Genomic DNA, 27,907 nt, shown 5'->3' with positions numbered 1-27,907 from the left:
TCCCGTCCAACAATTCACGCTATTCACATTTCATCGTTGGATGGATGAATCTGATCTGATCTGACAAGCCACCATTTCTTGACGGCACACTACACCAACTGTCAGGTCCTCCCATCAACTTCATACTGTTCTTTCGCGCATATTGTCCGGCTGGACCGTCTCACAAGTTCTCAAACTTTCCCGCAACGCGTCGTCTCCTCGATTCCACTCCTTGTCCGACCTCCGTCTCCTCCCTGTCCCTCGCGCTCCGTCAGAGCCTCCTCCACCCTCTCCTACAGTTCTCTGAGTGGGATATTTTCGAGTGTCATTCGCGAAGAACCGCGCACTTGTCACGCTTCTCCTCGTTTCGGTTTCATCACATCCAGGGTGGACATTGACTGCGACAACTTTATCGAAAACACACCACAAGATTCTCACAGTTTCCCTTGTCCCTCGTTTATTCCCCGAGTGTTCTGCTGCATGGACTTGCTACTGGCTCAGACAAGAGACGCGCACAACACGGTCACACGACGAAAGCCAGTCACTTCTCTGGGGTGCGGTTGAATTGTGTCCGCGACAAGACATTGTCGAAGAGGCTTCGGTTGTCGAATGTTTACCGTGTCAATTGCCACATATTCATGCAACGCCCTCTGGGTGAAATTCAAGAATGGCAGCTCCGCTTGAAGAGCTGCACCAGGGGAATTCTGGCACATTAAGATACACCATAGGCGCTACTCGCAACCAGAACGAGCTTTCTCCGCAGAACTCCAACGGTCAGTACACGTACACACCACCAAACCAGGCAAACGGCAATACAAACGATGTCCCCTACGACAGTGATGCCAGATATTCCTCTGATAGCAGAACTGGAAGAAAGAGGTCCGTGGGTGGGCAAGGAGAACGCAGTAGATCAAGAACAAATGGCAGCACAGGGAAGTCATCCAATTCTGGATCCCGACAGTGCAGAAAATGTGGCGAGCCTCTGACTGGTCAATTTGTGCGTGCGCTTGGTGGGACATTCCACCTTGATTGCTTCAAATGCGCCGACTGTGGCCAGATTGTCGCCTCCAAGTTCTTTCCTGTGGACGCTGAGGATGGATCTGGACAATTTCCCCTCTGCGAAACAGACTATTTCCGGCGCCTGGATCTCCTATGCTTTGAATGCGGTGGCGCACTTCGTGGTTCCTACATCACAGCACTCGATCGAAAGTATCACATCGAGCACTTCACATGTTCAGTGTGCCCGACGGTTTTCGGCGCTCAGGATAGCTATTACGAACACGACGGGAGAGTCTACTGTCATTACCACTACTCTACGCAGTTTGCGCAACGATGCAACGGTTGTCAGACTGCTATCCTAAAACAATTTGTCGAGATCTTCCGGAATGGACAGAATCAGCATTGGCACCCTGAATGCTATATGATTCATAAATTCTGGAACGTGCGACTTGCACAATCTGAGACAGAGGTGGAGAAGAAGGATATTAACGCTCCTGTTACCGAGGACGAGCGCGAAACGGTTAAAGAGGATGAAGAAAAGATGGAGGATAAAGTCTATCGGATCTGGAGCACCCTTTCTACATTTGAAGAATCCTCTGCTTCCTGCATCTCAGATATGCTGCTACATGTCAGCAATGGCGTCTACGTCGACGGAGTCATTGTCGCTCGGAAGTTCATCTGGCACGTTGACATCCTCTTCGGTGCTATCGACACCCTCGCAACTCTGATTGTCAAGGCTCAACTCAAAGAACTTGCCTACGGTCGAGAAGCGAAACTGCTTTGCAAAAAGGTCGTCGCATTCTTCACACTTCTCTCGAAAACTCAGGAGACTGGAGTGCGAAAACTCGGCGTTACCCAGGAGCTCTTATCGTTGGTCACTGGTCTGGCTCATTACCTCAAATTACTCATTCGCATTGGTCTCCAAGGAGCGCTGAAACTTGAACGCGAAAAAGGGTCCCCTGAAGGCCTTCATGCATTCTTGGACGAGCTTGCTGACCTTGAAACAATCAAAGAGCAAGAGATGAAATCACTAGATTTGCAAGAGAGTGTGGCAGGTCTTGCCAGCCAAGAGTCGGATTGTTGCTCTGCATGCATGGAACCCATCGATGACGAATGTGTCATGATTTACGGTCGAAGATGGCATGCAAAGCCTCGTCACCTTATTTGCAGCGTCTGCCAACGAGATTTGACGAGCGACCTTGCCAGTGCGATGTATAACGAGAGAGAAGAAAAGGTGTACTGTGTTGATCACGCAAGACGGACGCCGGACACAGTCTCAGGATTCGCCCACGTCACCAAACTACAGCAGTACGTCTTCTTACTCCAGGTTGCATTGGCACGCTTGCTTGAGGTGCTGAAGTCTGGCGGGACTCTACCACATACCTCGGATGATCCTAACCTGACACCATACAACACCAACGAAGGACACCACGTATCGCCTTCCGGGGAGCCTGTTACACCTCATCAGAAGATGGGATCACGGTCTAGATCCTACGCAGGTACATCGAGCCAACAAGAATCTTCATTAGAACAGACTGTGGGTGAGATGAAGCGACTTCGGTCTACTCGAAACGAACGCGCTCTTTCCACGACATTCCGGAAGGCTCGAGAGTCCAAAATTCTCTATGGCCCACATGGTGTGCGACCAGGCTCTGAAGGTGGTGATGGTCAGGATAATCGAAATCCGGGTGGCTTCCAGATCGTTCAGGAGAAAGATCTTGATGGTCGCATGAAATCAGAACTTACCTTTGGCAATCAAGAGGGTCTCACCCTGGATGACATTCCGAGGATTGTCGCCGCCGAGCAGGCAAAGGAACAGCGGCCGAACGCTTACCGTCATGCAGGCACCAACCTGATTGGTCACCGAGGTAATGAACCTAGACTTGTGAATGGGCACCAGCGAGGTTCATCTAGTGGTGGTGCTGATCTCCTGGCCGGCGAACACCCCCTCAGAACCAAACGATACTTTTCGGAACTGTCCGCTCTGGAGTACTTTATTGTCCGACATGTGGCAGTCCTCTCGATGCAGCCCTTGTTAGATGGTGAATATACCCTTGAAGATCTGCTTGGTCTAATCGAACAGCGAAAGCAGACATTCTGGGGCAAAGTCAGTCGTGCACTTCGTGGTGACGCTGGTGTGAAGAAGAAAGGAATTTTCGGAGTTCCGTTGGAGACACTAGTTGAGCGCGAGGGAGCAGAATCAACCAACGGAGTCGGACCTGGTGCCCTCAGAGTACCAACTATCGTTGATGACTGTGTATCTGCCATGAAACAAATGGATATGTCGGTCGAAGGTGTCTTCAGAAAGAATGGCAACATCAAACGCCTTAAAGAGACGGCAGAAGCGATCGATGCGAATCAGACGCCTGACCTCAACCGAGAAAATCCGGTACAAGTTGCCGCATTGCTCAAGAAGTTTCTGAGAGAGATGCCCGAACCGTTGTTGACATACAAGTTACAGAAGCTGTTCATCATTTCTCAAAAGATTGTGGACGATGAACGCCGAAGGAGGGTTCTGCATCTCACATGCTGTCTGATGCCAAAGAGCCATCGTGATACTATGGAAGTACTATTCTCATTCCTGAAATGGGCGGCCTCCTTTTCTCAGGTTGATGAAGAATCTGGCAGCAAGATGGACATCCACAACTTGGCTACCGTTATGGCGCCCAATATCTTGTATGCGAAAGAGAAAGGGGCACCGGGCGCAAGACCTCAAGTTCCACAGGTCGATGATAGCTTCCTTGCTATCGAGGCGGTCAACACCTTGATCGAATACAATGATCTGTTCTGTCAGGTATGAAATCACCAACTCATATCTTATCATTTCGAAAGCTAACTTTGTCCACAGGTCCCAGAAGATCTACAGTCCATCCTGACCGATACAAATCTTCATGGCGGGTCTGCAGAGCTTACAACGAAGGAGATATTGTCACGATATGGTCATATTGCCAAGGGCCAGGTGCAGAAACAGACAGTTGCAGCAGCAGATGCACCAGTCCGCAGCCCCGTATCGGCTTCGAACTCGCTTGGCCCCGTCGCCACAAGGGTGGATGTCGATCCGTACCAGGCTACTGCATGGCAGAAGCAAAGTTCTGTTAGGCCTGTACAGAACATGGCTTCAACAACATCGACACCAGCAAATGAGTTTAACTTCGGCGTCCCGAACAGCCCGTATGCTCGAGAACGTGCAGGAAGCGCTGATAGTGCAGGAAGCCGTGGAGGTGCACAGGGTGGACGGCAAAGCTACCAGCTAAGACCAGGGCAGATGGGTGTAGCAGGTTGAAAGACCCATATTCAGATTCAACGCAAAGAATTTACCTGCATTCTCGAGGCGGCATTCCCCCTCATTGACCGGCTTCTGGCACGCGATATCAGACTGCGACAAGTCAAAGATGTCAAACTCGACCGGAGAACCACGGCGGTCAAAACACTTGCACGACCTTCATGACACGAAAACATTTTCCTTTGTTCAGTGCTACTCAAAGGGGACACAACGGACGGCCTTCCATGCATGACGCCACAATTGCAGGGCTTTCGTGGACTTTACTTACATGTGCTTTTTCACAAGGTTTCAGAGTTGAGCCTTTTCACCTTGGCCGGCAGCCGAGCGCTTTACGGCCTAGCTGGGCACAATTCATTACACTTCTTCACAGCAAGCGGCGCTTCGATTTACACAACACTGTTTTTTGAGCTTGTGGGCTTTCTTTTCTTGAGCTGTGGAGTTCGTTTTCTTCACCACTCCTCGACCATGTCTGGAGATGTGCACTATTCGATGGCAATTGATTGAATACAGTTTCTTTCTAAGGCTTTGCGACATACGAACTAGGGCACGCTGGCAGAAAAGATATTCTCGAGAGATTCAACTAGGGCTATGCTTGAGCGCTATTGGCGGTTCATGGTCTCGGGAGACCAACGTTGGATACAGAAGTCTGTGCTTGAAAAGGGCCGACTGCTGTAATCGATATGGGCCACGAATGCGAGCTATTCTCATCAGGAACAGGAGGATTTGGAGAGGAATGCAAGGATGTAAGAGCTGGCAACCATACTGTGCTTTGCAAGTGGTGAGATTGAGCTTGTTCCTGGTGTCGCGGACTTGGAAAACATGGGATAACGACGTGAGCTCAACAAGATCACACTGCCAACTATTTGACGGGCAGCAGCTCAAAAAGTCTTATCGTGCGATTCGACAATACCTGGACCTTCACAGAGGACGGATAAGGAATGAAGATGTTGGGTCGGTGGACAACGAATCCGACTAGTCGGCGTCACCATCACTCATGCGCTCTTGGGAATGGGACGTTGGCGCGGAGATATCGACTGGGCAGCTGGGCTTTCTTGAGCAATCGCTTCTACAAATCTCTTGTCACGATCCAAGTTTTCGAGTGCCGAGGATGGATCACAGTGTTAGTCATTCTCCCATGCAGGTGGTGAGCTGTAGTCTACTGTCTATCGAAAATGCTCAGTGCCCATTGACATTGCTACGCCCCGTTCTGTCCATGTCTCGTCTTCCGTTGTAGGACAGCATCCATAACCCTGCCCAACCTCTCCACTGCCTCCTCGGTAATCTGATAATGCACGACCAACCGTCCACCTCGGGCCTTTAATCCCTCTGTGCTCGCCAGTTCGGCGAATTCGTCCGCTGAACAGCCTTCATTGGCAAGATCAAGCCAGACCATGTTCGTTTCCGTCGGGTTGGCCAATTTTCCGCCCTTGGCAGTCCACAGCGCCGCGACATTCCTGGCCCGGGCGTGGCTGGCGCGCAGCTTGCCCCCTTCGCCGTTGGGGCCGTGGCCGAAGTTTTCGTCGACGGCGACGCGGGCTGCGGCGGAAATCACGCCCGCTTGCCGCGTGCCGCCCCCGAGCATTTTGCGGATTCTCCGTGCATGCGCGATGAAGGGCTTGCTGCCGACGATGATGGAGCCGATGGGGGCGCCGAGTCCCTTGGAGAAACACATGCTCACACTATCGAACTCGCGTGTGAAGTCGGGCAGACTGCCGGCGTCGGCGGCCACAGCTTCCCAGATGCGCGCGCCGTCCAAGTGAAGCCTGATACCGTGCGAGCGGGCAAATTGGGAGATTCGGCGGATTTCAGAGAGGGGCATGACCATCCCGTCGAGGGTGTTCTCCAAGCTGATGACTCGGGTCGGACAGGCGTGGACGTCGTCTGAGATGATGCAGTGTTTTTGTACGTCTTCGAGAGTTAGGTGGTGGCCATTGCTGGGTGTGACGGAAATGAGCATGGCGCTTGAGAGGCAGCTGACTCCGCCGGCTTCGTAGTTATGGATGTGTCCTCTGATGTCGCACAGCACGGAGTGAGGTGGTTGGACCAAATGGCTGCGGAGAGCTACTTGGTTGCCCATTGTTCCGGACATCACAAGCAGTCCCGCTTCATGGCCTGCCAACGAAGCGACATAGGACTCTAGTTCATTGGTTGTTGGGTCCTCGAGGAACACGTCGTCAAGCAGCGTCGTGTTTGTGATGGCATCGAGCATAGATGCTGTGGGCGTGGTCATTACGTCGCTGCGGAAATCGAAGGCAGCGGGACCGGGTTGTTGCCAGGCATTGACCCTCTTGTGTGAGGCTGCATTGCTGTTCGCAGCTGCTATGGCCGAGTTCTGCTTGACGTCGGCGAAAGTATCTGGTTTGTCCTCGACGATATGTGAGGAAGCCATATTGCAACCGGAGTGGCTGATGGCTTTGGCTTTGGCTCTGGTCGATGAAAATTTGAGAATTCCAGATAGCGGCTGCAGTCCGTAGGCTGACCGAGCTGATCTGCGAATTTGACTCGTGAGATTCAACCCTTGTCTAGAAGCTGCTGCAAGCATGGCCAGGCATGCCCAGTTCTGGAGAACACTTGAGAAGGAGAGTCTGGTTCCGACATCGGTAGAAAGGCGATTGTTGGCAAAGGGCGTGCGTACAATGAGTGTATCGGGTGGAGGTGGGAGCGGCGATACGCGCATCAAGATCCAATGGCGGGCAAGAATTTAGGGGCGCATGGCTGCTGCAAGCTCTCACAGTTAGGGGGGCAAGGAGCCTCACCAGCCCCGGAAATTCACCTTCCCAGATGGTACTGGCGGGCTGGGCATCCCTGGCTTTAATACGACCTCTGTGGTTCGTGGCCCGAGGTGCTACTTACCAACCTACGAGGCAGTACTACTAATACTGTAGGCCGTTTTATCGTGAATTACCAGCCCGAGACGCGTTAAGCCTCCCCACGCGTCTCCGTCGCACTCTCAACCCACCATCCCTGTCCCGTTTGTGCGCCTTTTGCACACATCCCAGAAGTCGCAGTTAATGTCTGCAGCCAGCATCGAAGACCAGCAACGACATCGACATGGCCTCCTCTTCCCGCCGCATGTCGCAACCGGCGTCGCTGCACGTCAATCTGCACTGTCTCCAATGCGACGGCCAAATCGGCATCTTCGACAACGAATGGACCCGCCTCACCAGTTCCTACGTTCGCCCTGTCCACTCTGGCACTCACTTTGGGACAGAGATCGCGACCAACAAAACACAAGTCGTCCCTGAAGGCGTCACGCAACGAGCTCTTGAAGGATGCACTCTCGCCGAAGTGTTCTGCACAAAATGCTCTGCGGTTGTCGGGCAGTATTGCAAGGAGATTCCGGCAGCCGCTCAGAGAAATATGTTGTATGAAAGGTCCCAATGCTTCAGAAGACAGATATGTGAGACTGACGGGATGGTAGGAATCAATATCTATACAAATTGTCGAGGACATACCTGAAGAGCAGCGAGACAAATAAGCGCGTTGATCCCGTCTTTGGATACGCCGGAGACGCCGTCAGATCAGCCGCAAGATCGAATGCCACTACCCGGTACTCGCATACCTCCTTCAGAGAAGAGACACCTCCAAATCCCCAGCCCATGACAGAATCCCATCGACGAACTTCCGCGCACATTTCCCCGCAAAACAGCCAGGAGACTCCCCCGTTTCGAAAAGCTGCGGACACAGATTCTCGCGACTCCGCCATTTTCCAACGCGCAATACAAGACACGCGCTTGGAATCCGATAATGGGAGAATGGCAGATCAGGGTTCGAAGACCGTGGAGGATGACGCCCAATTCCGAACCATCTCCTCGGTCCTGGAGACCTTTCGAGTGGCCATAGACGAGATCAAAACATCTATCGAAGAACTGAAGTCGCAAATTCTGCCTCCTCGCCTCGATAAGCCTACACAGATTGACTTCGCAGGCGACATCCATACAATGATCATGACACTGAAATCGGCTCAGACGAACGCGCAAGAGTTAGAAGAACTTCGCGCTGAAAACGCTGCGCTAAGAGCTAAGTGGGATATTGTGCAGTCAGCTATGATCACCGCAACTGGACAACCAAGCCCGAGCTCATCATTTGAAGCCCCCCACAGGAACAGCTTAGGTAAACGCAAACGCGACAGCGACGTTCCAAGATCAAGCGTGATGGTACCTCCGGTAGCACCGCAAACCCGATCTCATTACTTAGAGACCCTTTCGTCTTCTACACAAATGCCGACTCCTCAGTCTAGCAACCATTCCGACGAGCAATCTGCCGACGACTCCAGCAGCTCGAGAATATCCACACCAGAGCAAGGACCAGGCAGATTAAAGTCTCGCAATATACCTGATTATCATGATCAAGATACGATGCAAGATAATGTTTCCTCCAAAAAGATGTCCTCACGGCGGAGCCTTAGGAAACGTCAGCCATCAAATCCTGACCGACATATGGAAACTGCAAACTCAGTCGTACGCTCTGCCCCTGGCACCAGAACCAAGAACGATGAAGCTCAGCCACAAGGTGTTGAGGAAGCCAGTGGTCCAATAGAGACTGATCGACTGCTTGACAGCAATTATGAGCAGTCGATGGACGTTGGCCATGTAGATGTCTCGGAAATCCAGTCGTCGCTGAGGCAAACCGTTGAGCTTGGCAATGAGAGTCGGCACCTCTCTTCCACCTCTCTTGATATTCCCGGAGATGATACTACGAGTCAGAATGTGGAATCTTCTAGTGAAGCATATGGGGCAGATGACGCCTCTGCTGAAACTGTGCCTGCCAAGCGAACTCGCAGCAAGACGAAGGCTGTTTCCACCGGAAGAAGGTTCGATTTCATCGCCGACAGCCGAAGCGTTGCCCCAGAGCCGGCCGCACTACGTCGTATCCTTCCACGTCGACTTGGTACAGACCAACAGGCACGTTTTGAACACGCGACGCCGGAAACAATAGAGCAAGAATTGAAAGAGCTGGAGAACCCCAAAGGACCCCGAAAATCCAAGCCTCACATTCAAACGACCACAAAGATCCTCAACAAAGAGCTGAAGGAGCTCGGCCTGGAGGACTGGATTGAGAGAGACAAGGACGATCTTGAATACAAAAGAGTGGTAGAAGAGGCCAGGGAGCGCAAACGAGAACAAACGAGATTGGCCGCTTTAGCGAGCCGTGGAATCAGCCTCCCAGGAGCCCCTTCAGAAAATGAACGACCAGAGTCACCCCCCAATCTACAGGATGCATTTCACCAAGCCACTGATGCTCTAGCCGACGTCAGCAATGAAAAAAATGGTGGAAAGCAGATTTCGATCATTACCGTCTCGGCGGCGGCAGCTAGACGGGCAACGGGAACCGGAATGCGCCGGAAGAGACGTGAACAACGAGAAGAGGAGATCCGCCGAAGAGACATACTAGCGAAACAGGCAATGGATGGGAATGACTAGGACTCGACGCTGGGTTTCCAATGGAGGACACTGAAGCCAACGTGATCAGGAGACGCATTTCAATGAGGCGGAACGCTAGTACTTCATGGAATTCGTGGATCCCTTCATTGGGCACGGTCAGCTCTGTCCGAGTCTGGAGTGTTGGGAAGACGCAAGCTCTTTGCATCAGACCTGTTCTCGTGTTTAGGTACGCATATTGCGCGTGACGTGCCGCCTTTGATAGCAACCGCGATCTTCCTCGTAGCTAGGTAGCCAAGCAAGCGAATGCCACCTCTATCAGGTATCCATTGGCTCTGGTCTAACCGGCTTGTAGGCTCCGAGACACGCTAGGTACATTAGCCAGGAACGGGGAGCCGGGAAATAGGCGGGCGACGCCCACACGAAGCCACGCTCGACGCCTTGTCGCCTGGAGTTTGGGGTCCAAAGCCGGGCTCGATCGCGAGGAGCTCTAGGGGTCCTTCCTGCGCCTGCGTTGGCGGGGAAATTTCTTCGAGGGCAGCAGGTGAACTCGACTTCGTTTATTCTCCTTCTCGCACCCTTTTCTTGCTCTCTTTGCTCCTGTTTCTGTTCGGCTGTCTTGATAGCGTTGCTCTTTCTTGCATGTGTAGGATTTCAGTGCTCTGCTCGGACGCTTCTACCTTCCTGGGCCGGGAGAACGATTTGTAAGGAACAATCCTATTCTTCGAGGCCACCACATGGCAACTGCTAACGGTTTCCAACAGATCCCTGACCTCGGGCGTCTCCCTTTCCTCGCGCAATCGTCCTCGGTATGTTACCTATTCTGCCTCAGTCGAATTAGCGGATGCTCTGTATTGTTGCCTGGCGACGGTATCAGAAAGAGTTGGTCACTCCACAAGGTTGTTTGCTCCCTGGTGGCGAGCCCTCGCAGCATGAATCTTGACTTTCAAAGTCACCCATTGGAGACATGTACTCTTATTGAGGGTCGGCCAAACAGAAATGCTACCATTATACTTTGACCAAGCACACTCATTGTCAACGGGGAAATTGGTCGCCGATACCAGCGAGTAACATGGACATTGACAGTTTCCTTAGGCCGATTAATCATCTGCCGGACAAGGATCTATTACAAAGGTATGTGTGGTGAAGTTCATATCTTTTCCCAATTTCAGGATCAGTAGGCCGATGCCTGGAACGTGATTGTGGCTCGGCCTTGAGCCGCCTGAATAGTTACCTGGGGTCTATACCTTCCTTTCCGCAGTCAATGTTGTCTCTCCTACATCCATAAATGGGCACTGCTAACAATAGTCCATACAAATAACTAGGCCAAACCATGCTATTCTATTGTCGCCTCCAACAACCCACACCTGCATAATTCCAGCGGAATATTATGCAAACCGAAGGGTGAAATAATCCATTTGTCTCCGGTCAGTATGCTTCCTGACTACGAAACCTCAATCTGTTAACAATTTCTTATAGTATCACTTGGCTGCGAAAGTTTGACTTCAAAACCTCCGTGCTGGGTCTCCATTTGTCCTGTTCCACTGTCTGAGCAGTCCACCTTGTCGTGAGACACCCTCAACGCTGTCATTATGGTCTCTCAACCCACTCAGCCTGCAACACAGCCGATTGAAGACCCTCGTCGTCTCAGGAGAAACGTCTCCAATATTTCGGACGAGGATGCGATAGACGTGATATGCCTGCTGAGTCCAACTTCTCCGGCTGCATTCGAGGCAGTAAAAGCGAACCTGTTGGTCTCGCCTATGCACATCTTGCAAAATGCCGACCTTGGAGATATCAGTCAGGATGACCTGCTATTCCGCGAAGAATACAATCAACCGCGAGATATAGCTTTGCGAATGTCATCTACCGTCACAAATCCCAAGGATGGCTTTCGATTTGGCCGGACCAGGAGTCAATGCGATGTGCTTCTCACCGCTTACGACCATGACACCTTGGTGAGCAAAGTGCATTTCAAGATTTTTGTGAACAATCAAGGTAGCCTCATGCTGGAAGACTTGTCCACCAACGGAACTGTCGTTGATGATGTTCACCTGAGGGCGAGAGCTCGCCGAGACAATCCTGCCCTTAGGCCGGCGACTATCGTCCTTAGACATGGTTCGATTATTTCTCTTTACGGTGGTGGAAGGAAGCAAGAAGTTAAGATGATGGTACGGATACCGAGCCGTGGTGATTTTGAGGATGAATATGAAGACAATCTAAGGAAGTACCTCGCGGCAAGAGGCGACGTGGCGCAATTCGCTTCCATGAGAGAGAGCACCTATGGTAATTACTGGAACGGGGGTTCCTTGTACAACTTTACGGGTTTGCTCGGGAAAGGTGCCTTCGCAACCGTCTACAAGGTTCAGACGAAGGAAGAAGGTGACATCTACGCCGCAAAGGAGCTTGACAAGCGCCGCTTTATCAAAAACGGTGTCCTCGACATGAAGTTTGACAGCGAACTTAACATAATGAAAAACCTCAAGCACCCTAATATTGTCAATTACGTCGACTGCCACACATACCAACACTGGATCTACATCCTGATGGAGTACGTCCCTTATGGTGAGCTTGCGAAAGAACTCGGAAAACATGGAGCTATCCCTGAATCCGACGTTCAACAGATCGCCAAACAGATATTGCACGCTCTCTATTATCTTCACCGACGAAATATCACCCATCGAGACATCAAGCCGGACAATATCCTCATAGCATCTCGAAACCCTCTAGTCGTCAAGTTATCCGACTTCGGCTTGTCAAAATGTGTGACCGACCAAGAGACCTTTCTCAAAACGTTCTGTGGTACACTTCTTTATTGTGCACCTGAGGTATATCCTGACTACGCAAATTATGCTCAAGGATCTGCTCCGAAAAGACGTCGGCTAGGAGAACCTGCAACAAAACCACCACCATCGCCGTACGATCAGTCTGTGGATATGTGGTCCTTTGGTGCCGTCATTTTCCATCTCCTCTGTGGAAAGCCCCCGGTCACCGGACGAGGCGACGACCGCGGCGCGCAAATGCTGAACAATATTATGACGAAAGATGTCAACTTTGACACGCTGAGACAGGCAGGGGTATCAGAGCCAGCGATTGATTTCGTCGGAAAGCTTCTAAACCGAAACCCTGCTCTACGACCAAAAGAACCCGAATGCTTGCAGCATCCGTGGCTACGTGACTTACCCGATCACTGCAACTACGATGACATCGAGGAGCCGCAGCCTGACCCGCAAAATCGGCTAGAGGTTGTTGACGAAGTTGACGAAGATATCATCGACGAAGAGTTGATTAATACCTTGAACCAACTGACGCAACTGCCTTCCTCCGAACAGTCTCCAGACCGACCTAAGAAGCGTGCTCGCACTATAACGAATGTGTCACCCACAGCAGGAGATATCGCATATCCCCATCTCCCAGAAACTGGTGGGAGTTTCTCGCCATTACCTGTCGCGCCAGAATTACCGGCACAACGTCTCTTCGGAGAGATTTCTGCGTCCGTCCTCCGTAGTTCAGGCGTATTTGGCGGCGAGCTGAGTCCATCTACACCGGTGGGAGTACAAGATATTCGAAACCGAGTGGAACAGATCAGCGTGAATGATTTTGGAGATCGCGGTCCTCCGAGTACTGCAGAAAACGCCGACAATTCTGGACATCCGCTTCAATATCCTCAAGTTCTCGGCGTACCAGACATTCCAGGGGGCTCAGCTGCAAGTCTTATGGGGGCAGAACACCAAATAGGTCAGCTCAATATGGCTTCTCCTGAAGCAGATATCTCGGATGCTGCGACTCCAGAAACAACTAATCCAGTGACTCCTGAGACACGTCAGCTATCGCCGTCGGCTTCGGTCACACCACACGCGGACAACGAATTGGCAGATACAACTCACATGGCCGAAGAGCCTGTGTGTACTCGTCGTATCGACCTTGGCCTCGTTGAGGACCCCGTTAATTTCGAGGCGCAGGTCGAGGCGAGAAATGCATCCAGGGCTAGCAGGCTGCGAGCAAAGGCCGAGACTTTTCATGGAAATCCGGCTTCCAGAAACTCCCCACCATCAGTTGAGCTTGCAGTCACCATTGATGCGAAGACTGGCCACGAGATCAAAAGTATGGGCCAGCTGGACCGTTTTATTCGTCCCGCTCCAGAGCCGGAAAGTGCAACCAGAACGAGTTCCCAAACAACGCAGTTCATCAAACCTCCGCGGCGATATGGCAAGTTCACCAGCGTTCCTGGCTCCTTTGTGAATGTTACCATCAATCTCGAAGCTAGATTCACTGTATGGGGACGGGGCATCGACTGTACCATCCAATACCCTGACACCAAAGACACGCGTATTCCCAAGTACGCGCTCAAGATCACATTCTGGGCACCTGGTATGGAGGCTCACGTTGACCGCGGAAATGACTGGACCGCACTTCCTGGAATAAGAACGCTAATCGCTACGTCTGCAAGTGGCTGTGTTTATGTCAACGATGTTGAACTGCGAAAGGAGTCACCTTCGGGAGACGCAGCCTTGTTCGGGAAGCTATACACAGGAGACATCATCACCATTTTCGACAATGGAACGGGCGAGTTTTTGAAGTTCAAGGTGGAAATCACATTTGGGGACAGTGCAAGACCGAGGCCCGCTGGGGAAGGAGGTTTTATTGTCCAGGAGGAACGACACCATCACCAACGGATGAAGGAGCGCGAGAGCATGAGGCTAAGTATGAGAGACAATGCTGGCGAGGCGCCCATCGCGCCAACCGTGCGCGTGGAGCCAGATTGTTGAATGATGAGATGACTGCTGGACGTGAGATAACTTGGAAAAGGATATGACATGATAGTGCTGTGCTTGTCGAGCACCTCGAATGCATCGAGTTTCACAAAATCAAAAACCAAAACATCGATCTGCAGAGCTCCCACCGTGGAAAGTTGCATATGTCCAAGGTTCCTTGGGCCAGGCACTGTGCAACCCTCCTGGCCGATTTGACTTTATCAACGAGGGCCAGCCATGCACATATCAGGCTGTGATAGGCAGGGGATGGGTTGGCTTGCAAGCCACTGATGCAGGCCCACCTGCGACAAGGGTCTGAGGCATGGTGGCTCGCCATCATCATGCCTAGAGTGGACCCTGCGATAGCTGTGGATGGGAGGGAAAGGAGTAATTCATTTTCTCATGCGGACTTCCACCAATATCTGGAAAGCCAGCAACGGGTCGATCGCAGAAGAGCGGAAGCGGAGATCTAATAACGGAGTCCAACTGCACCAATGTCTCAAGAGGTTCCACCGACTGTGCCTGTCCCTGAATAATAAAAACTTCCTACGCGTGAAGGGAATGCATCGGCGGCGTAGGCTTGGACCAGGGGCACTCTGTTCTGAGGGTTTTCTGAGGTTCGCCGGGTGAAGGAGAGGGTGGTTGTTGCTGCGCAGTCAATGGGTGCATCTTGGAGGAAAGACACCTGTCAAATTCCGGTCTTTGCTGAGAAGCCCGTCGACGTGTGCTCTCCGTAGCAAGAGCTCCGTACTGGTCGTGCTGCAAGGTGGCATTCTCGGCTGCCCACATTCCTTCCTACCACTTGTCTTGATGGAGTAATAGCTGGGCGGCGAGGCGGGTACTGGCGAGCCTGGGTAGATGCTAAGGTACGGGAGTCGACAAGTGTCGAGCAGACCAAGACCAGGCCGCGGAAGGCGCTCGGCAGGCATCGCGGGCTGGTGGGCGCAGGCGGGCGTGGGTTGTCGGATTTCCAGTTGGGGGTTTGTAACAGGGAAAATATTCACAGATTCGAATTCCAGAAAAGAAATAACCCCTCCCTTAACGTCTGGGCTGCTGCGTCGAGTCGATGAGACCATCTACATGTGGCTGCTGATGCATTTGCAATCACTACCATCCTGGTCTTGCTGCGGGCTCGTAGACGGTTCTGCACCCAAAGTCAGATGAGCTGAATCAACATCCCGCGCCTCTGTTGTCAACTTTGACCCTCACACCATTGTTCTGCCAACACCTCAAGTAGCGAGACACTCCGCTCCACAGTACTCACTACTGCCAGTCGCTCTCCCTTCTGATGCGCATCCCAACCCTCCCCGTCCTGTGACTCCTCTCAGCCATCCTACTCCGATGTCCCATTCTCGATCGGTTTCACCACTGCCCAACGGAGGATGGAATGCACCGGGTCTGACTGAGCGCAGCTCAACACCCAACGGCTTATACGCAGGAGCCAACAATTACAGCAACAATGACGATCAGTGGGCTGCGGCAAAGGCAAGAAGTGCCCAAGTGAGAGGATATCCCAGCGTCCAGACCAAGAATGAGGGCTTCTTTCTGCGGTCCAAGCGGAAAATCTCCTCGACACTGCCCGTCTTCAGTCCCTACACTCCTTTGTCGGCCAACTGGAAAGATCCAGAGAAACTTGGCCGCAGCCGGTGGTATCCAAGAGGCGGTGGGAGTTTGGCAAGAATAAAGACGTTTGCTGGCAATGTCTTGAGGAGGTTCAAGTTTCTGTTCATAATACTGTCCATTGTCACACTGACCACGGTGATATTGTCCCAGACAAGTGAGTGCCGAGGACCCGCTCCCCATGCCATGCTACTGTCCTAACCCTCAGTCCCAGACGTGCTGTCCAAATACCGTGGCAATTCCCACCTCGGCGGCGGAAGCAAATTCGTTATCATCCTCGGAGCAAACGAGGGCGGCGGTGTTATGGAATGGAAAGGTCCCAGAGAATGGGCCATTGAGCGCGACAGCGTGAAAAACAAAAAGAGATATACCGAAAGATGGGGATACGTATTAGATATTGCAGACATGAGCACCAAGAAGAGATACGCCCACGAATGGCGCGAGAGCTGGGAAAAGGTTGACCTGATCCGAAACGCCATGGCCAGGTATCCGAAAGCTGAGTGGTACGAGAAAGCATCCTGCAAACGAGCCGAGTGGCGTGTGACTGATGAGAAGCAGGTTCTGGTGGCTCGATTTAAACACCTTCATCATGGAGCCCTCATTATCACTACAATCCCACATATTCAACAATCTCGCCAAAAACGTGTACCGCGATATTAATGTCTACAACCCTCTCGACGTCGCCCACCCTCCCGTTACCGAGTTTCTTGATCCAGTCGCTCGGTCACCCACTGGTGACAATCTGACGTCCTCTATCGACATCATCATCCCTCAAGACTGTGATGGGTTCAACCTGGGGTCTTTCTTCGTCCGACGATCTCCATTCACAGACCGGCTACTTGATCTGTGGTGGGACCCTGTCCTCTACGAGCAAAAACATATGGAATGGGAACACAAGGAGCAAGATGCGCTGGAGCACCTTTATGCATCACAGCCTTACCTCCGGACCCATTTCGCATTTATCCCCCAACGGAAAATCAATTCATTTCCCCCTGGTGCATGTGCCCTTCATCCAGAGCCAGGGCAGGTTGTCGAAGACGGAAAACCTCTTTTGGATCCTAGATTCCACTACAACGAGCGCGAGCGCGACTTCATGGTGAACATGGCCGGGTGTGAGTGGGGTCGAGATTGTTGGGCCGAAATGTATATGTACCGCGAACTCAGCAACCGACTCAACCGGTCCGGGTGGGAAAGGTTCAAAGATCTTGTCAGTGACAAGTGGGCCAATTTGAAGAAGGCCATGTTCGAAGAAAAGGCCACCCCGCGACCGGGCTGACACCTCCACCATTTTGTTTCCATTACCGCCTGACTGGCTGCCTAGAGGTTATACAATCGCCAGAGCATCCATAGCCGGCCGGCCGAGGTTTCACTCTGGTGGGCAGAACGTCATCTCGAAATGCCTGTGAAGCTCTCAGGCATCTACTCCCCCTCATCGACTTTTCAGCGCAATATGCTAGCTGTCTGGAATATGTCAGACCTCAATGGCTGGTACCAATTGAACGACTATCAACAGCTTCACAATTGAGCGCTGTTATTTTCTCCGAGCGTACCAGAGGACAAACAGAATCATGTAGCTCGGAGTGGCGAAATTCTTTGTCTTTCAATGTGTATACTTAGATGGGTAGGCATTGTGGGATTCCATGGACTGGCCTTCACGGAACAAAATAGACTGGCGGAGTTTTCAATGGGCGGAAAATCTGGCATGGTCCGCATCTCAAGCTGTGGTCAGCCACTCACTCTCTCAGGATCTCTTACACGCCTGAACATGGATGAGACGCAGATTAATACAGACACCCACCGGGTGGCACGACCCAGATATGTCAATAGCATTCTGATCTGTGCTAAATCCTACAAAAGCCACGACTTGGCACTCGAGCCGATTGCAATACTCATTCAGCAGTGATCTTGAAATCTAGCGGCTGACAGACATCAAGCCGCTCATCGGGCCCTCAGCCTTGCCAACAGCATTCAGCCTTGTACAATCGGTGGATCTTCCCTACTTCGTCGTCCCTTCCTCTCTGCCGTCCGTCTTTGGCCGTGGTTTTCCTTTTTGCGTTTTCCTTTTCTCCGACTTCGTTGCGGCTGTGTCTCTTGGTCTGGTATCGGCGAGCTCCTTCATGGCAACTGGATCTCGTTCCTGCAATGCAGAAGACCTTTCTGTCTCCAACCCTTCCAGTTGTTCTTCTCTCTTCTTTTCCGTCTCTTGACGGAAGTCCTCGCAACGCGAGACAGAAATCGATATCATCGATCAATTGTGTCGTCTTCTCATTCAACATGGATTCTGCCCGATCGACAATGTTCCACCATTGACCGCCTCTGGTCTCTTGCATGCTGGAGACCGCCTTCCTCAACTCTCTTAGAGTTGTCTTCTGCCGTTTGAAAAGTTGGACAGCTCCTCGGACCAAGGTGAGATCCTGGAATGGACTAGGTGCTTCGGTATCAGCAGAATCAGCGTTGTCGGCCGCAGTGCTTGCCATTGGTATCATAGATTCAGAAGTGCGACCGTGCTTGAGGAGGGGGTGTGCTTCCTGTAACCTGGTGCGTGTCTGTCCAAGTTCCTCGCGGAGGTTTATAGCGTTTTCTTCCTTGACCTGCCTTCGCAAACTGTGAATCTCCTGCTTCAAATTTCCAATCTGGTAGTTCTCCGCCTTGAGTCTGCAGTTCTCGGTGCAGCAACGTGGTGCAAGAATGCTCCGGGCTCAATCTTTTCGAGCAGCGTTTTGTGACGATGACGTGCTCAGGTGTGATCAGCCATTTCTTAGAACTGTATACAATAGAAACCCTGAAATGACTTGACATGCTTGAACAGACAGCAATAAAACATGGCTGTTGTGTAGTTACCGAAACGGGAAATTGGAAAGGGGGCTCCCAGCCTTGTCACCTAGTTGGGTCTGTCAGTGTCCAAAAGCTCGATGTTATCCGGCTTGTTGTGGCCAATGTGAGTGGGACTTTTCCATAACCTCGTTTATGAATCCCTGTGGTTTTTAACAAGTACTTCTACAGAGTATGAGGATGTTGGCTGTATGGTTTTAGGGTGAGTGATGCGCAACCTTTTCTCAACACGAGAAACTCATGCTACCCTCTATCATTCTACCGTCTTAACGCATATCTCAAGACCCATCTTGTTTCCATTCTCATCCTCGTAGTTCAAGACTGGACTCCTATTCCGTCCCCAACCACGCCTTGGTAATGGGCACCAGTGCATCCTTCAACCACGGTGTGTCCAGCGTGACATTCTCGTCGGCGTCAAAGCCGTGTTCGCCAGGCTGGACCACCAACGCGACCTTGGCGTCTCCGAGCTTCTCCCTGGCCTTGCCCACCCACTTCTCGCTCCCTTCCACGGGGACCGCGGTGTCGTCTCGGCCGTGGATGACCAAGACGGGCGGCACCTGGTGCGGGCTGACATCCTCGACCGTCTCGAGCGGGAACAAGACCCTCTCCTCGCCCAGCAACTTCGTCATCAGGCCCTGCTGCACCATCGACAGACACAGGGGCAGCCTCTCCGGCGGGGTCGCCGAACTGACCACCCTCCTCTGCCCGCGCTTTGCGTCCTCCTCGATCGCGCGGAGGTGCTCCGCCATGACCTCCCCGGGGATCGTCGGCGCGCCCAGGACGACCTTGGGTGCGTACTCCTCGGTGTAGAACCGCGCCTTCAGGTCCAGGACGGGATAGATGGCGATCGCGGCACGGATTCCCGGCGGCGGCCCACTCTCCAGCAACACGCTCTGCACGGACAGATACCCGCCGGCGCTCTCGCCCACGGTGAGCACCCTGCCCAAATCGACCTGGACGCCCTCCTCACCCCCTGCCGCCGGTTCGCCGGCGAGGTACCCCTGGAACTCAGCCCCCAGCCACGCCCAGAAGTCGCGCAGGTCGGCCAGGATCTCGACGCCCGTGGCCTCGGGCGCGAGCCGGTAGTTGGGCAGCACCACCACCGCGCCGTGGCGCAGCGCGTATGCCACCAGCCACCCGGCGAACCAGTCCGGGTACAGCGCCGTGCCGGTCATCAGGAAGCCGCCGTGGAACTTGACCAGCACCGGCCGCGGCGTGCGCGGCGACGGCAGGGCCTTGGGGATCAAAGTGTAGACGTGGATGGGGTGGTGGTTGTCGACCACCTTGTAGGCCGTCTCCAGCACGGTGAAGGCCGAGTACTTGGGCGAATCCATGGGTTGTTCGTTCGTTTCAAGGACCTTTGTGGTGGAGAGAAAGTGAGGTGAGGGAATTGGTTCTTCTGAACAAAGGTCGGTAAGTAGCGTTGAATGGTAAAGTTGAAGAATTGCTCTGTTCTCTGCTTGATCTTTGCTGTCATTCAGGGAACTCCGTCGCCATTTTATACAAAGTGTCGAGGTCTAGTTTGTATACATCTGCAGGCGCGCCACACACCTAGACCAGGGGTTAAGTGATCCACAACACTATACCTACAGTACCTAGTTCATGAGATCGAGCCCACATATCAGTCACCTCCATCTGTCTTTCTCGGGGATATCATTGTATCCAACCGACCCCTCTTAAAGCCGTCCCGCGAGGGTGATGGGGAACTGGTGCTGGGTCGGCGCATAGAGAGGCCGAGTCGGGCTGTATTACGACGCAGCTAGAAATATTGAGTATGGCGGTGGTAGGAATGAGTGTATGCTACTCCAGGTACCGTAGTAGTCTAGATATGGAATTATGCCCCCTTTGGTGACTACTGCCTTACGGAGCCAGACGCCACTCTGCAGACGCAAATAATGGGCCAATACCTAGGTAGCGCCCAGATACGAGTGGGTTAGGCACCAAACGCCGCCCCTGGTGGCCCTGAGCAAGGGGGCCATCACGGAGCGGCGTATTCAGTGGTGCAGTGCGTATTGGCGATTGATAAGCCCCAGATCTGGCACGGTAACGAGAGGAGCAGCGTATTCGTCCACGGCTATCGTATGCTTTGCCATGATGGGTGTGCTTGTGGGTGACAAAGAAAGACCTGATGCATTCCGCTAAATAATAAATGCTGGGGGAAGAGGACGGAATGAGGCCGATCAACACATCCCCCTCCTCCGATCGCCACTAAGGGGAGTCCAGCCAAGAGCCAGCCCGACTTTTCGCAAACAACAACGCTCGTGGAAACCTGCAATGATAGACATGCACGGCCGAGGGAGGAAATGCAGATAGTCGAACGAAGAAAAAGGACCATCTCTTCTCGTGTCAAGAAACCGTGTCGCCGTCTTTACTGCTGCCTCGACTGATGACCCTCATCAGCCTCTCGGCCACACTGCCTCTCCGCTCGTTCTCCTTGTCCTTGTCCTTGTCCTTGTCCCGCTCCTTCTCCTCCTTCTTCCTCTGCTTCTCCTGCTCTTTGCGTCTCTTGCGCTCCTCCTTGCTCTCCGGCTCGGGCCAGCCGACCTCCCAGTACGGATTGCGCGACCCCGTCGGCCCTCCCCACGCCAGGGACTGCAGCCCTCCCGCCCCGCCGCGGACGTCGGGCAACATACCATTCGACCCGGGCTCGACGTACAACTTGGACTCGGCGAATTCTCTGAGCGCGGCGAGTTCCTCTTGGCTGTTGGCGAAGCCGTGCGACGCCCTGTACGGCGGCAGTCGGTCCCTTCTGGGGTCGGCCGTGGCGGTGTATGAGGGTGGTGATGCCATCGTTTTTTGTCCGGGGTGTGTTATTTGCCTCTGCGTGTCGGGGTGTTTTTGCTCCTTTGTTTTGTTTCTCTTTGGAGTCTTGAGATGGTGACAGTGAGAGGAGAGAAATGCTTCGCGTGTGAGATGTCGCTTTAAAAGTCGACTTGCTGTTCTTTCACTTGTTGACTGAAAAATGATTCAACTGGTCCGGGAGAGATGGGCCAGGCGGGATGAGAGCCGGTAAGGCGGAGTTTGGCCAGAGTTGCGTTGCCGCGGGAAGAGGATCCTGGATGCTCAACATGTATTATGAGGTCGAGTGGGCCGTCCTTTTCAAGTTTCAGAGGCATTCGAGATGATGGTGGATTCAGGAACGAAGACCGAGATGGACAGGGAGGGAGAATTGAGTGGCGCCAGGATCTGGTGACTGGTTTTGTTTGGGGTGTTTTCGATTGGAGGCCAACGTCATGGGTATTTGTGGGTGTCTGTGGGCGTGGTCCTCGAGACGCAGGCACATCTCTGCCTCGTACATGTCCCTCGATAACCTGCTCGCTTGGTAGGGCTCACACACCTCGCCGTGTGTGTTCTAGGCTGCGTCACTTGGCGAACCGACACGAAACACGCCCAACGACACGCTCGATTCATTGGCCGCGTCCTGGGCCTTTCCCCGCGATCCCATGATTGAGCCATCGCACACATCACAGCATAGCCTCTTGGTATGCATTCTTGGGTGTGTTTGCCAATACAAATATCACACCATGGCCTGTAATCTTGTGTTCTGTCCTCTCTTTCCAAGTCTCGTGGCGTGGGAATAGGCGACAAAGAATTGAGAAGACCGCAAAAGAAGCAGACACTGAGACCGACCCTGATCATCGGTGTTGCGACGATCCATGGATCGGATCGCCGACAGTCCCTGTTCTCTGGATCTTTTTCCCGCGAATACGGTCATCACTGTCCGTGAAGCAAGCGACTGAACCAAGGACCGGGATTGTGTGTCTTGTTCTGGCCCCGACACCTGCGAGCTGCTATCTCAAGCTGGACTCTTGCTGCACGACCGCCTCCTCCCCTCGGCAGATCGATTGGCGCTCGAGATAAGCATCTGGTCAAGCGGGGTCAGTGGAGCGTCCGCTAAAGCTTCGTCGGTGTTTGGGCGCTTGTCAAGTGCAACACCACATCGCCGTGACGGCTCGTTATCTGACAACCACCAGACAAGCCAACCTCGGATTGGTTCTCACCGTTGCATCTGCGCAGACGGGGGGATGATGGCGCTAGGGGCATGTCGAAATGCTGGCCCTCAATTGCAACCTCTAGGTTTATGCCTCAAGCTCTGAATCAGACTCTTCTGAACAGCTGCTTCGGAACACTTCCACGCGACTCCTCGTGAGGGTGATGCGGATCAATACATCCGCAATATGTGGAACATTCTTCTTTCAGTTGCCCTACTGGCGACCCTCGCCTGGCTGTTCCTCCAGATCGCCCAACTCTGGTACAACGTCCTTCTCCATCCCCTCCGCAGTTATCCAGGTCCCCTTGCAGCCCAGGCATCAGGGTGGTACAAGACTTATGTCGAGCTATTCCTACAGAGAAGCTGGACTGATGTCCTGGTTGAGCTGCATCAACGCTATGGCAAGTCAACGACACCTGCGAGATGGATGGCACTAACATGGCACCAAGGAGACGTGATTCGTGTTGCCCCAAACGAGGTCTAGACAAACTTCGCCGACACTTTGCTGCTTCCTTGACTGATCTCTGAAAGCTCCATTTCTCTAACCCCCAAGCGTACCACGATGTCTACAACAATGTGAACCGCTGGGACAAGGACAAGGGATTGTACGAATGCTTTGGCGAGGATCACTCCTCGTTTGGCTTCCTCCAATATCACGAGGCCAAGCAGCGCAAGGATGTCTTGCAGCCGCTCTTCTCCAGACGAAATATTCTCCAGATGCAGTCCCTTGTCCGGAAGAATGTAAGTAAAGACGGAATCTCTGTGGAGAGCTGTCTGACTCTCTTGCCCTCAAGATGGACCATCTCGTGCAGAGACTCTCTGAGGACTTCGCGGCAGGAAAGTCGTCGGACTTGTTCTTCGCCTTCCGATGCTTTACCATGGACACCATTACTAGTTTCTGCTTCGCCAAATCTGTCAACGCCATCGATGTTCCTGGCTACAATGCCCCTATCATTGAAGCGATGGAAGCATCCGGGCCGGCTTTTATCCAATTCAAGCATCTGCCTTGGTTCCGCAAATTCGTCTTTTCTCTCCCGCCCAATATCGCCATAAAAGCCTCACCCGAGACAGCAGGCTTGACGCGTCTTCAAGTCATCTTACGAACCCAAGTCGACGAAGTTACCGCGAATCCAGGCATACTCAAAGAAGCCCCGCACCCTATCATTTATCATCGACTCCTCGATCCTGAAGCGCACAAAGGTCAAACGATCCCGAACAAGCAATCTCTGTATGAAGAGGCCCAAGCTTTAATGTTCGGAGGCGGTGACACCGTCGGAAATACTTTGATGGTCGGCTTCAATCACATTTTGCAGGCATCAAATCATGACCTCTACCAATCTCTCCGCGACGAGGTCCGTTCCGTCTGGCCGGATCTGGCGACTCCTCCGAGCTCTTTTGAGACATTCGAGTCTCTCCCGTTACTCACCGCGACCATCAAAGAGTCTCTGCGTGTGGCGCCAGGCGTGGTGTCTCCTCTCCTTCGCGTCGTCCCAGCCAAAGGTGCAACCATCGCCTCGCATCGCATCCCCCCGGGCACTGTCGTCGGTATCTCAGGCATCTTTGTCCACTCTTCCGCGACCATATTCGACAATCCAACCGCATTCATGCCCCAAAGATGGCTCCGTAGCAGCACCTCCGCGGGCAGAGACCTCGAGTCCAATCTCGTCGCCTTCAGCCGGGGCCCGAGGTCGTGCCTGGGCATCAACCTCGCGTGGTGCGAGCTGTACGTCGCCTTTGCCACCATGTTGCGGCGCTTCGAGCGCTTGGAGATCGACGGGGACTGCCCGCCCGCGGACTTGCGCTTTCGCGACTCCTTCTTGCCGAACTTTTACGGGGAGAATCATCTCAAAGTGCGGTGCAAGCCGGCGGTTGAGTAGGGGGCAAACCATGCATGCGCCGACATGCTGGCAGGCGATGGTTTATTGACGCAGCGGTTGGCCTGGTTTGGATCGCTCCACAGATGCTGCTCGGGTGGATCGGCTTTGCTATGACAACCGTGTGCTAGAGCCTGCTTCCTTGGTCAGAATGGTGATATGACCGGCTACTCATATGAATGGTGAGCGTGAAGCCCATTTCGGCGAGGAGATGCGGGATCAGAAGGAACATTTGCCAAAGTGAGGTTCCAGGGCCTGGTTGCTCGCTCCGAGACTATATTAAATGGCATGTTGCTTTCTCTTGTGCGCTTACTAGGGAGGCCATGGGAGAAGGCTATATTCGTATCAGGAAACGGGTACGGAATCAGAACCAGAGAATCAAAATGGTCCCCCATCCATTCATTTCCATTTTTCGATGAGGACCCCGTACCATTATTATAATCGGTACTTTTTTTTCCCCAGTCCCAGCATCGCCTAACCCATCTGTCCGTCCACCCACATCCCTGAGGGTAATAACTCTGCGGCATATAATCACGGCTACATAGCTGGCTGATCAATCAATCAATCAATCAATCAATCAATCACCTCATCTAACACGTGGTGGAATGGCTGGACTCACTTACTGCCATCCTCCTCGTACCGATCATCTAGGTACCCCCAGCAAGGAGTTGATTCACCCACTTGTCAAGACCGGGCATGTACGCATCGACGTCGTAGAAACAGTGCAAGATGCTTTTCACCTCCTGCCAGTCCGTCAAACCAATCTGTCTTGCATGCCGCGCGAGGTTCGTCGCGAACCACCAGGTATTGTCGTCCTCATTGCCAAGGTCAGTGCCGCCGCCGCCGCTGCCACTGCGGTTGCCACTATCGTCACCGTTGCCGCTGCTGCCGCTGCCCCTGTTTCCGGTACCATCGCCGTTGCCGTGGTACGGTAAGGACGTGGGATTGTGTTTTTTCTCCGTCCAGCTGCCGACGCAAAGAGCGTAGAGCAGGGCGTTGTGGTGCTCGCCGTGAGGTGGTCCTCCCGTGAAGTCACTCTCGCGACTGGAGCCGTCAGTGGGGTGACGAGCGAGCTCTGCAGCGTGCATGGTCAGCGACAGGGCGGATCTGAGGCGGGCGAGGAAGTCCCGCGCGTTGACGAAGACGGTCTGCACGGACTCCAGGTTCGTCCGGTTGAACTCGAACATGATCAGGAACGTGAGCGCGAGCACCCGCTGGGTCTGCCAGTAGAGGTTCTGGCGCGGGCTCGGCAGCGGCGGTTCCGTGGCCGGGTCGAAGTCGAGGCCGTGCAAGGCCGAGGTCTTCAGGATGAAGTCGACCAGGCGGCTGTGCAGGATGGTGCCCTGGATGTGGATCCAGACTTGGACCATGCCGAACAGCTGCTCCCCCGGATGCGATTCCGCGGGCAGACCCAGCATGTGGTCCCCGAGGAGCATCTCGACGAACAAGGCGCGGAGTGGCTTCGCAGAGACACAGGGGTCGAGTCGGCGGAGCATGGCTTGCCGGTAGGGTTCCAGGTAGGCCTTGGACGGCTCGAGATAGGCCGCGAGCACTTTGGGGACCCATTCCTCGACGTCGAAGGCGGAGAGTGAGAAGCGGAAGACCGACAGCTGCTTGTTCTGGTAGAGGACGCGCAGGAGGAAGCCGAGGTCGGCCACGCCGCCCTCCTGGTCGTACTTTTGCTCGAGCAGCTTTCGCAACGTGTTGGCGTGGAGCGCCGCTTCGTCCAGGTCTCCGGCAATCAGAGCCCCGCGGAACAGCATCGACACGCTGTCCAGGACGAGGGACTGGGTCTGGCCGGCGCTGCCCTTGACCAATTCCCGGCGGAGAGCCTTGATGCTTTGGTGCTTGAGCAGGAGCGCCTCGTCCTCCAAACCCCGATGGGGGCTGATTTTGATCATGAAGGCCACGTTGATGAAGAGGAGAGCTTGGGCGCTGCACTCAAGGCGGAGCGCCAGGACCCCGTCTCGGTATTCCTGATTCTGCAACGCCTCGATCCGTCGGATGGCATCCTCCGAGCCCATGAAGGCCGGATAGATCATCGGCAGATAGCCGTGCTTAAAGAAGGTCAAGATCTGGTTGACGCGCGGGGTGACATGGATCGCGAGGGCGTTGAATGGGTCCGAGTTGCCCTTTTGCAGGATCGAAACCAGACCCGGCGAGACCAAGGCCTGGTTCCATGCTGCCTCGCTCGCGCCTGGCGGCTGTGACTCCTCGGCAACATGCTGACGTTGGCGGTTCGCGTTCTCCACGTCGGATCGCTTCTGCTTTCGCCACTTGTGCGATAGTCTGGCCGCATGAGACCTAGCGGTCGCCTGGTGTAGCTCGCGCACCCGTTGCGAACTGCCTTGTTCAAGCACAGGCAGGAACGTGATGTTGATCTGAGCCATGGCGTCGCTCCGGCGCTGATGAGATTCTGAGTGAACGTCTGTCATCCACCAGAGACAGGTGTTGCAGGTTCGCTGTTCTCGACCGCCCTCGCTGGCATAGGGTCCTTATTAGCCGAGCTCGAGCCATTTCCGCCCCCATCGAGATCATTCGTGTTCGCCAGAGGTTTGCATATGTAACTGTCTGGATGCAGAAAAGGTGTGGGTTTCACGTGGAAAGCAATGCATCAGACCACGGCCACTGATTAGCCGTTTGGAGTAAAAGCACGGATGCTTTGGTGTTTAACGCCCCAGCTTATCCAAGTGTTTGGATAGGTTCAGTGCGAGTCGCGGTTAATGGCAGGGTCCGAATTGGGAAGCATGCGACGACGTGCATCTTGCGCCACCCAATGGCCATAGCAATGCTAATTCTTAGTCCACGGGGAGTCCTGTTCAGCCTCTTATCAACAGGAGCCACAGAGAATTAAGCACAGCACCAGTAGCATTGGCAAAGCTTACCTAACTTCCTGCCTCATACGTCGCACCGAAGCTGCGCGCAGTGAGAGACGAAGAAACCAACAATCACAACTCCACTGTAGATCCCAGGACCTGTAAATGACCTCGATTTCTTACCTAAGGACGAGAGTTTCTTCCATTCTGTAACCAAAACGTTAGTCAGCACTGCCGTACAATTGTGAGTGGTGTCTCTCTCTCTTTCTAGTGCCCATGTCGCCAGTGCTTCTTGCCATGCTCATATGCCTGAGCAAATAGAATTCTGATGCGACTATGAGCAAGGCTCAGCGGAGAGGATGAGAAGTTTAACAGGAA

The 27,907-nt window shown here is 53.4% G+C and overlaps 9 protein-coding genes across 9 annotated transcripts; 5 read left to right on the top strand and 4 right to left on the bottom strand.

Moving 5' to 3' along the window:
• The first annotated feature begins 15 nt into the window (after window positions 1–15).
• PV07_11708 (uncharacterized protein) lies at window positions 16–5,456 on the top strand. The gene is made up of 2 exons (XM_016399170.1): window positions 16–3,772; window positions 3,827–5,456. The coding sequence occupies exons 1-2, from the start codon at window positions 647–649 to the stop codon at window positions 4,259–4,261; spliced, it is 3,561 nt and encodes a 1,186-aa protein (XP_016243732.1). The 5' UTR covers window positions 16–646; the 3' UTR covers window positions 4,262–5,456.
• Window positions 5,368–6,900, bottom strand: PV07_11707 (uncharacterized protein). Its single transcript, XM_016399169.1, has one exon. It carries the CDS (start codon window positions 6,801–6,803, stop codon window positions 5,457–5,459), a length of 1,347 nt encoding a protein of 448 aa, XP_016243731.1. The 5' UTR covers window positions 6,804–6,900; the 3' UTR covers window positions 5,368–5,456.
• Window positions 6,901–7,135: 235 nt separating this feature from the next.
• Window positions 7,136–9,946, top strand: PV07_11706 (uncharacterized protein). The gene is made up of 2 exons (XM_016399168.1): window positions 7,136–7,626; window positions 7,683–9,946. Exons 1-2 carry the CDS (start codon window positions 7,313–7,315, stop codon window positions 9,682–9,684), a joined length of 2,316 nt encoding a protein of 771 aa, XP_016243730.1. The 5' UTR covers window positions 7,136–7,312; the 3' UTR covers window positions 9,685–9,946.
• A 221-nt stretch (window positions 9,947–10,167) lies between these two features.
• On the top strand, window positions 10,168–14,558 carry PV07_11705 (uncharacterized protein). Its single transcript, XM_016399167.1, has 5 exons — window positions 10,168–10,346; window positions 10,407–10,451; window positions 10,738–10,776; window positions 10,968–11,069; window positions 11,122–14,558. Exon 5 carries the CDS (start codon window positions 11,235–11,237, stop codon window positions 14,409–14,411), a length of 3,177 nt encoding a protein of 1,058 aa, XP_016243729.1. The 5' UTR covers window positions 10,168–10,346; window positions 10,407–10,451; window positions 10,738–10,776; window positions 10,968–11,069; window positions 11,122–11,234; the 3' UTR covers window positions 14,412–14,558.
• An 830-nt stretch (window positions 14,559–15,388) lies between these two features.
• PV07_11704 (uncharacterized protein) lies at window positions 15,389–18,121 on the top strand. The gene is made up of 3 exons (XM_016399166.1): window positions 15,389–16,173; window positions 16,231–16,519; window positions 16,575–18,121. Exons 1-3 carry the CDS (start codon window positions 15,738–15,740, stop codon window positions 17,290–17,292), a joined length of 1,443 nt encoding a protein of 480 aa, XP_016243728.1. The 5' UTR covers window positions 15,389–15,737; the 3' UTR covers window positions 17,293–18,121.
• A 1,056-nt stretch (window positions 18,122–19,177) lies between these two features.
• PV07_11703 (uncharacterized protein) lies at window positions 19,178–20,306 on the bottom strand (the record flags this gene model as incomplete). Its single annotated transcript, XM_016399165.1, has 1 exon — window positions 19,178–20,306. Exon 1 carries the CDS (start codon window positions 20,180–20,182, stop codon window positions 19,178–19,180), a length of 1,005 nt encoding a protein of 334 aa, XP_016243727.1. The 5' UTR covers window positions 20,183–20,306.
• Window positions 20,307–21,194: 888 nt separating this feature from the next.
• PV07_11702 (uncharacterized protein) lies at window positions 21,195–22,057 on the bottom strand (the record flags this gene model as incomplete). Its single annotated transcript, XM_016399164.1, has 1 exon — window positions 21,195–22,057. The coding sequence occupies exon 1, from the start codon at window positions 21,636–21,638 to the stop codon at window positions 21,195–21,197; it is 444 nt and encodes a 147-aa protein (XP_016243726.1). The 5' UTR covers window positions 21,639–22,057.
• Window positions 22,058–23,026: 969 nt separating this feature from the next.
• On the top strand, window positions 23,027–24,716 carry PV07_11701 (uncharacterized protein; the record flags this gene model as incomplete). The annotated part of the gene is made up of 3 exons (XM_016399163.1): window positions 23,027–23,317; window positions 23,371–23,580; window positions 23,634–24,716. 3 exons carry the CDS (start codon window positions 23,027–23,029, stop codon window positions 24,714–24,716), a joined length of 1,584 nt encoding a protein of 527 aa, XP_016243725.1.
• Window positions 24,717–25,161: 445 nt separating this feature from the next.
• Window positions 25,162–27,103, bottom strand: PV07_11700 (uncharacterized protein; the record flags this gene model as incomplete). The annotated part of the gene is made up of 1 exon (XM_016399162.1): window positions 25,162–27,103. One exon carries the CDS (start codon window positions 27,101–27,103, stop codon window positions 25,361–25,363), a length of 1,743 nt encoding a protein of 580 aa, XP_016243724.1. The 3' UTR covers window positions 25,162–25,360.
• Between the last annotated feature and the right edge of the window lie 804 nt (window positions 27,104–27,907).

This window comes from Cladophialophora immunda, assembly GCF_000835495.1.
Source record: "Cladophialophora immunda strain CBS 83496 unplaced genomic scaffold supercont1.7, whole genome shotgun sequence".
Taxonomy (NCBI): Eukaryota; Fungi; Ascomycota; class Eurotiomycetes; order Chaetothyriales; family Herpotrichiellaceae; genus Cladophialophora; species Cladophialophora immunda.
The sequence above is the reverse complement of the archived record's forward strand: the minus strand, read 5'-3'. Positions and strand labels throughout refer to the sequence as shown.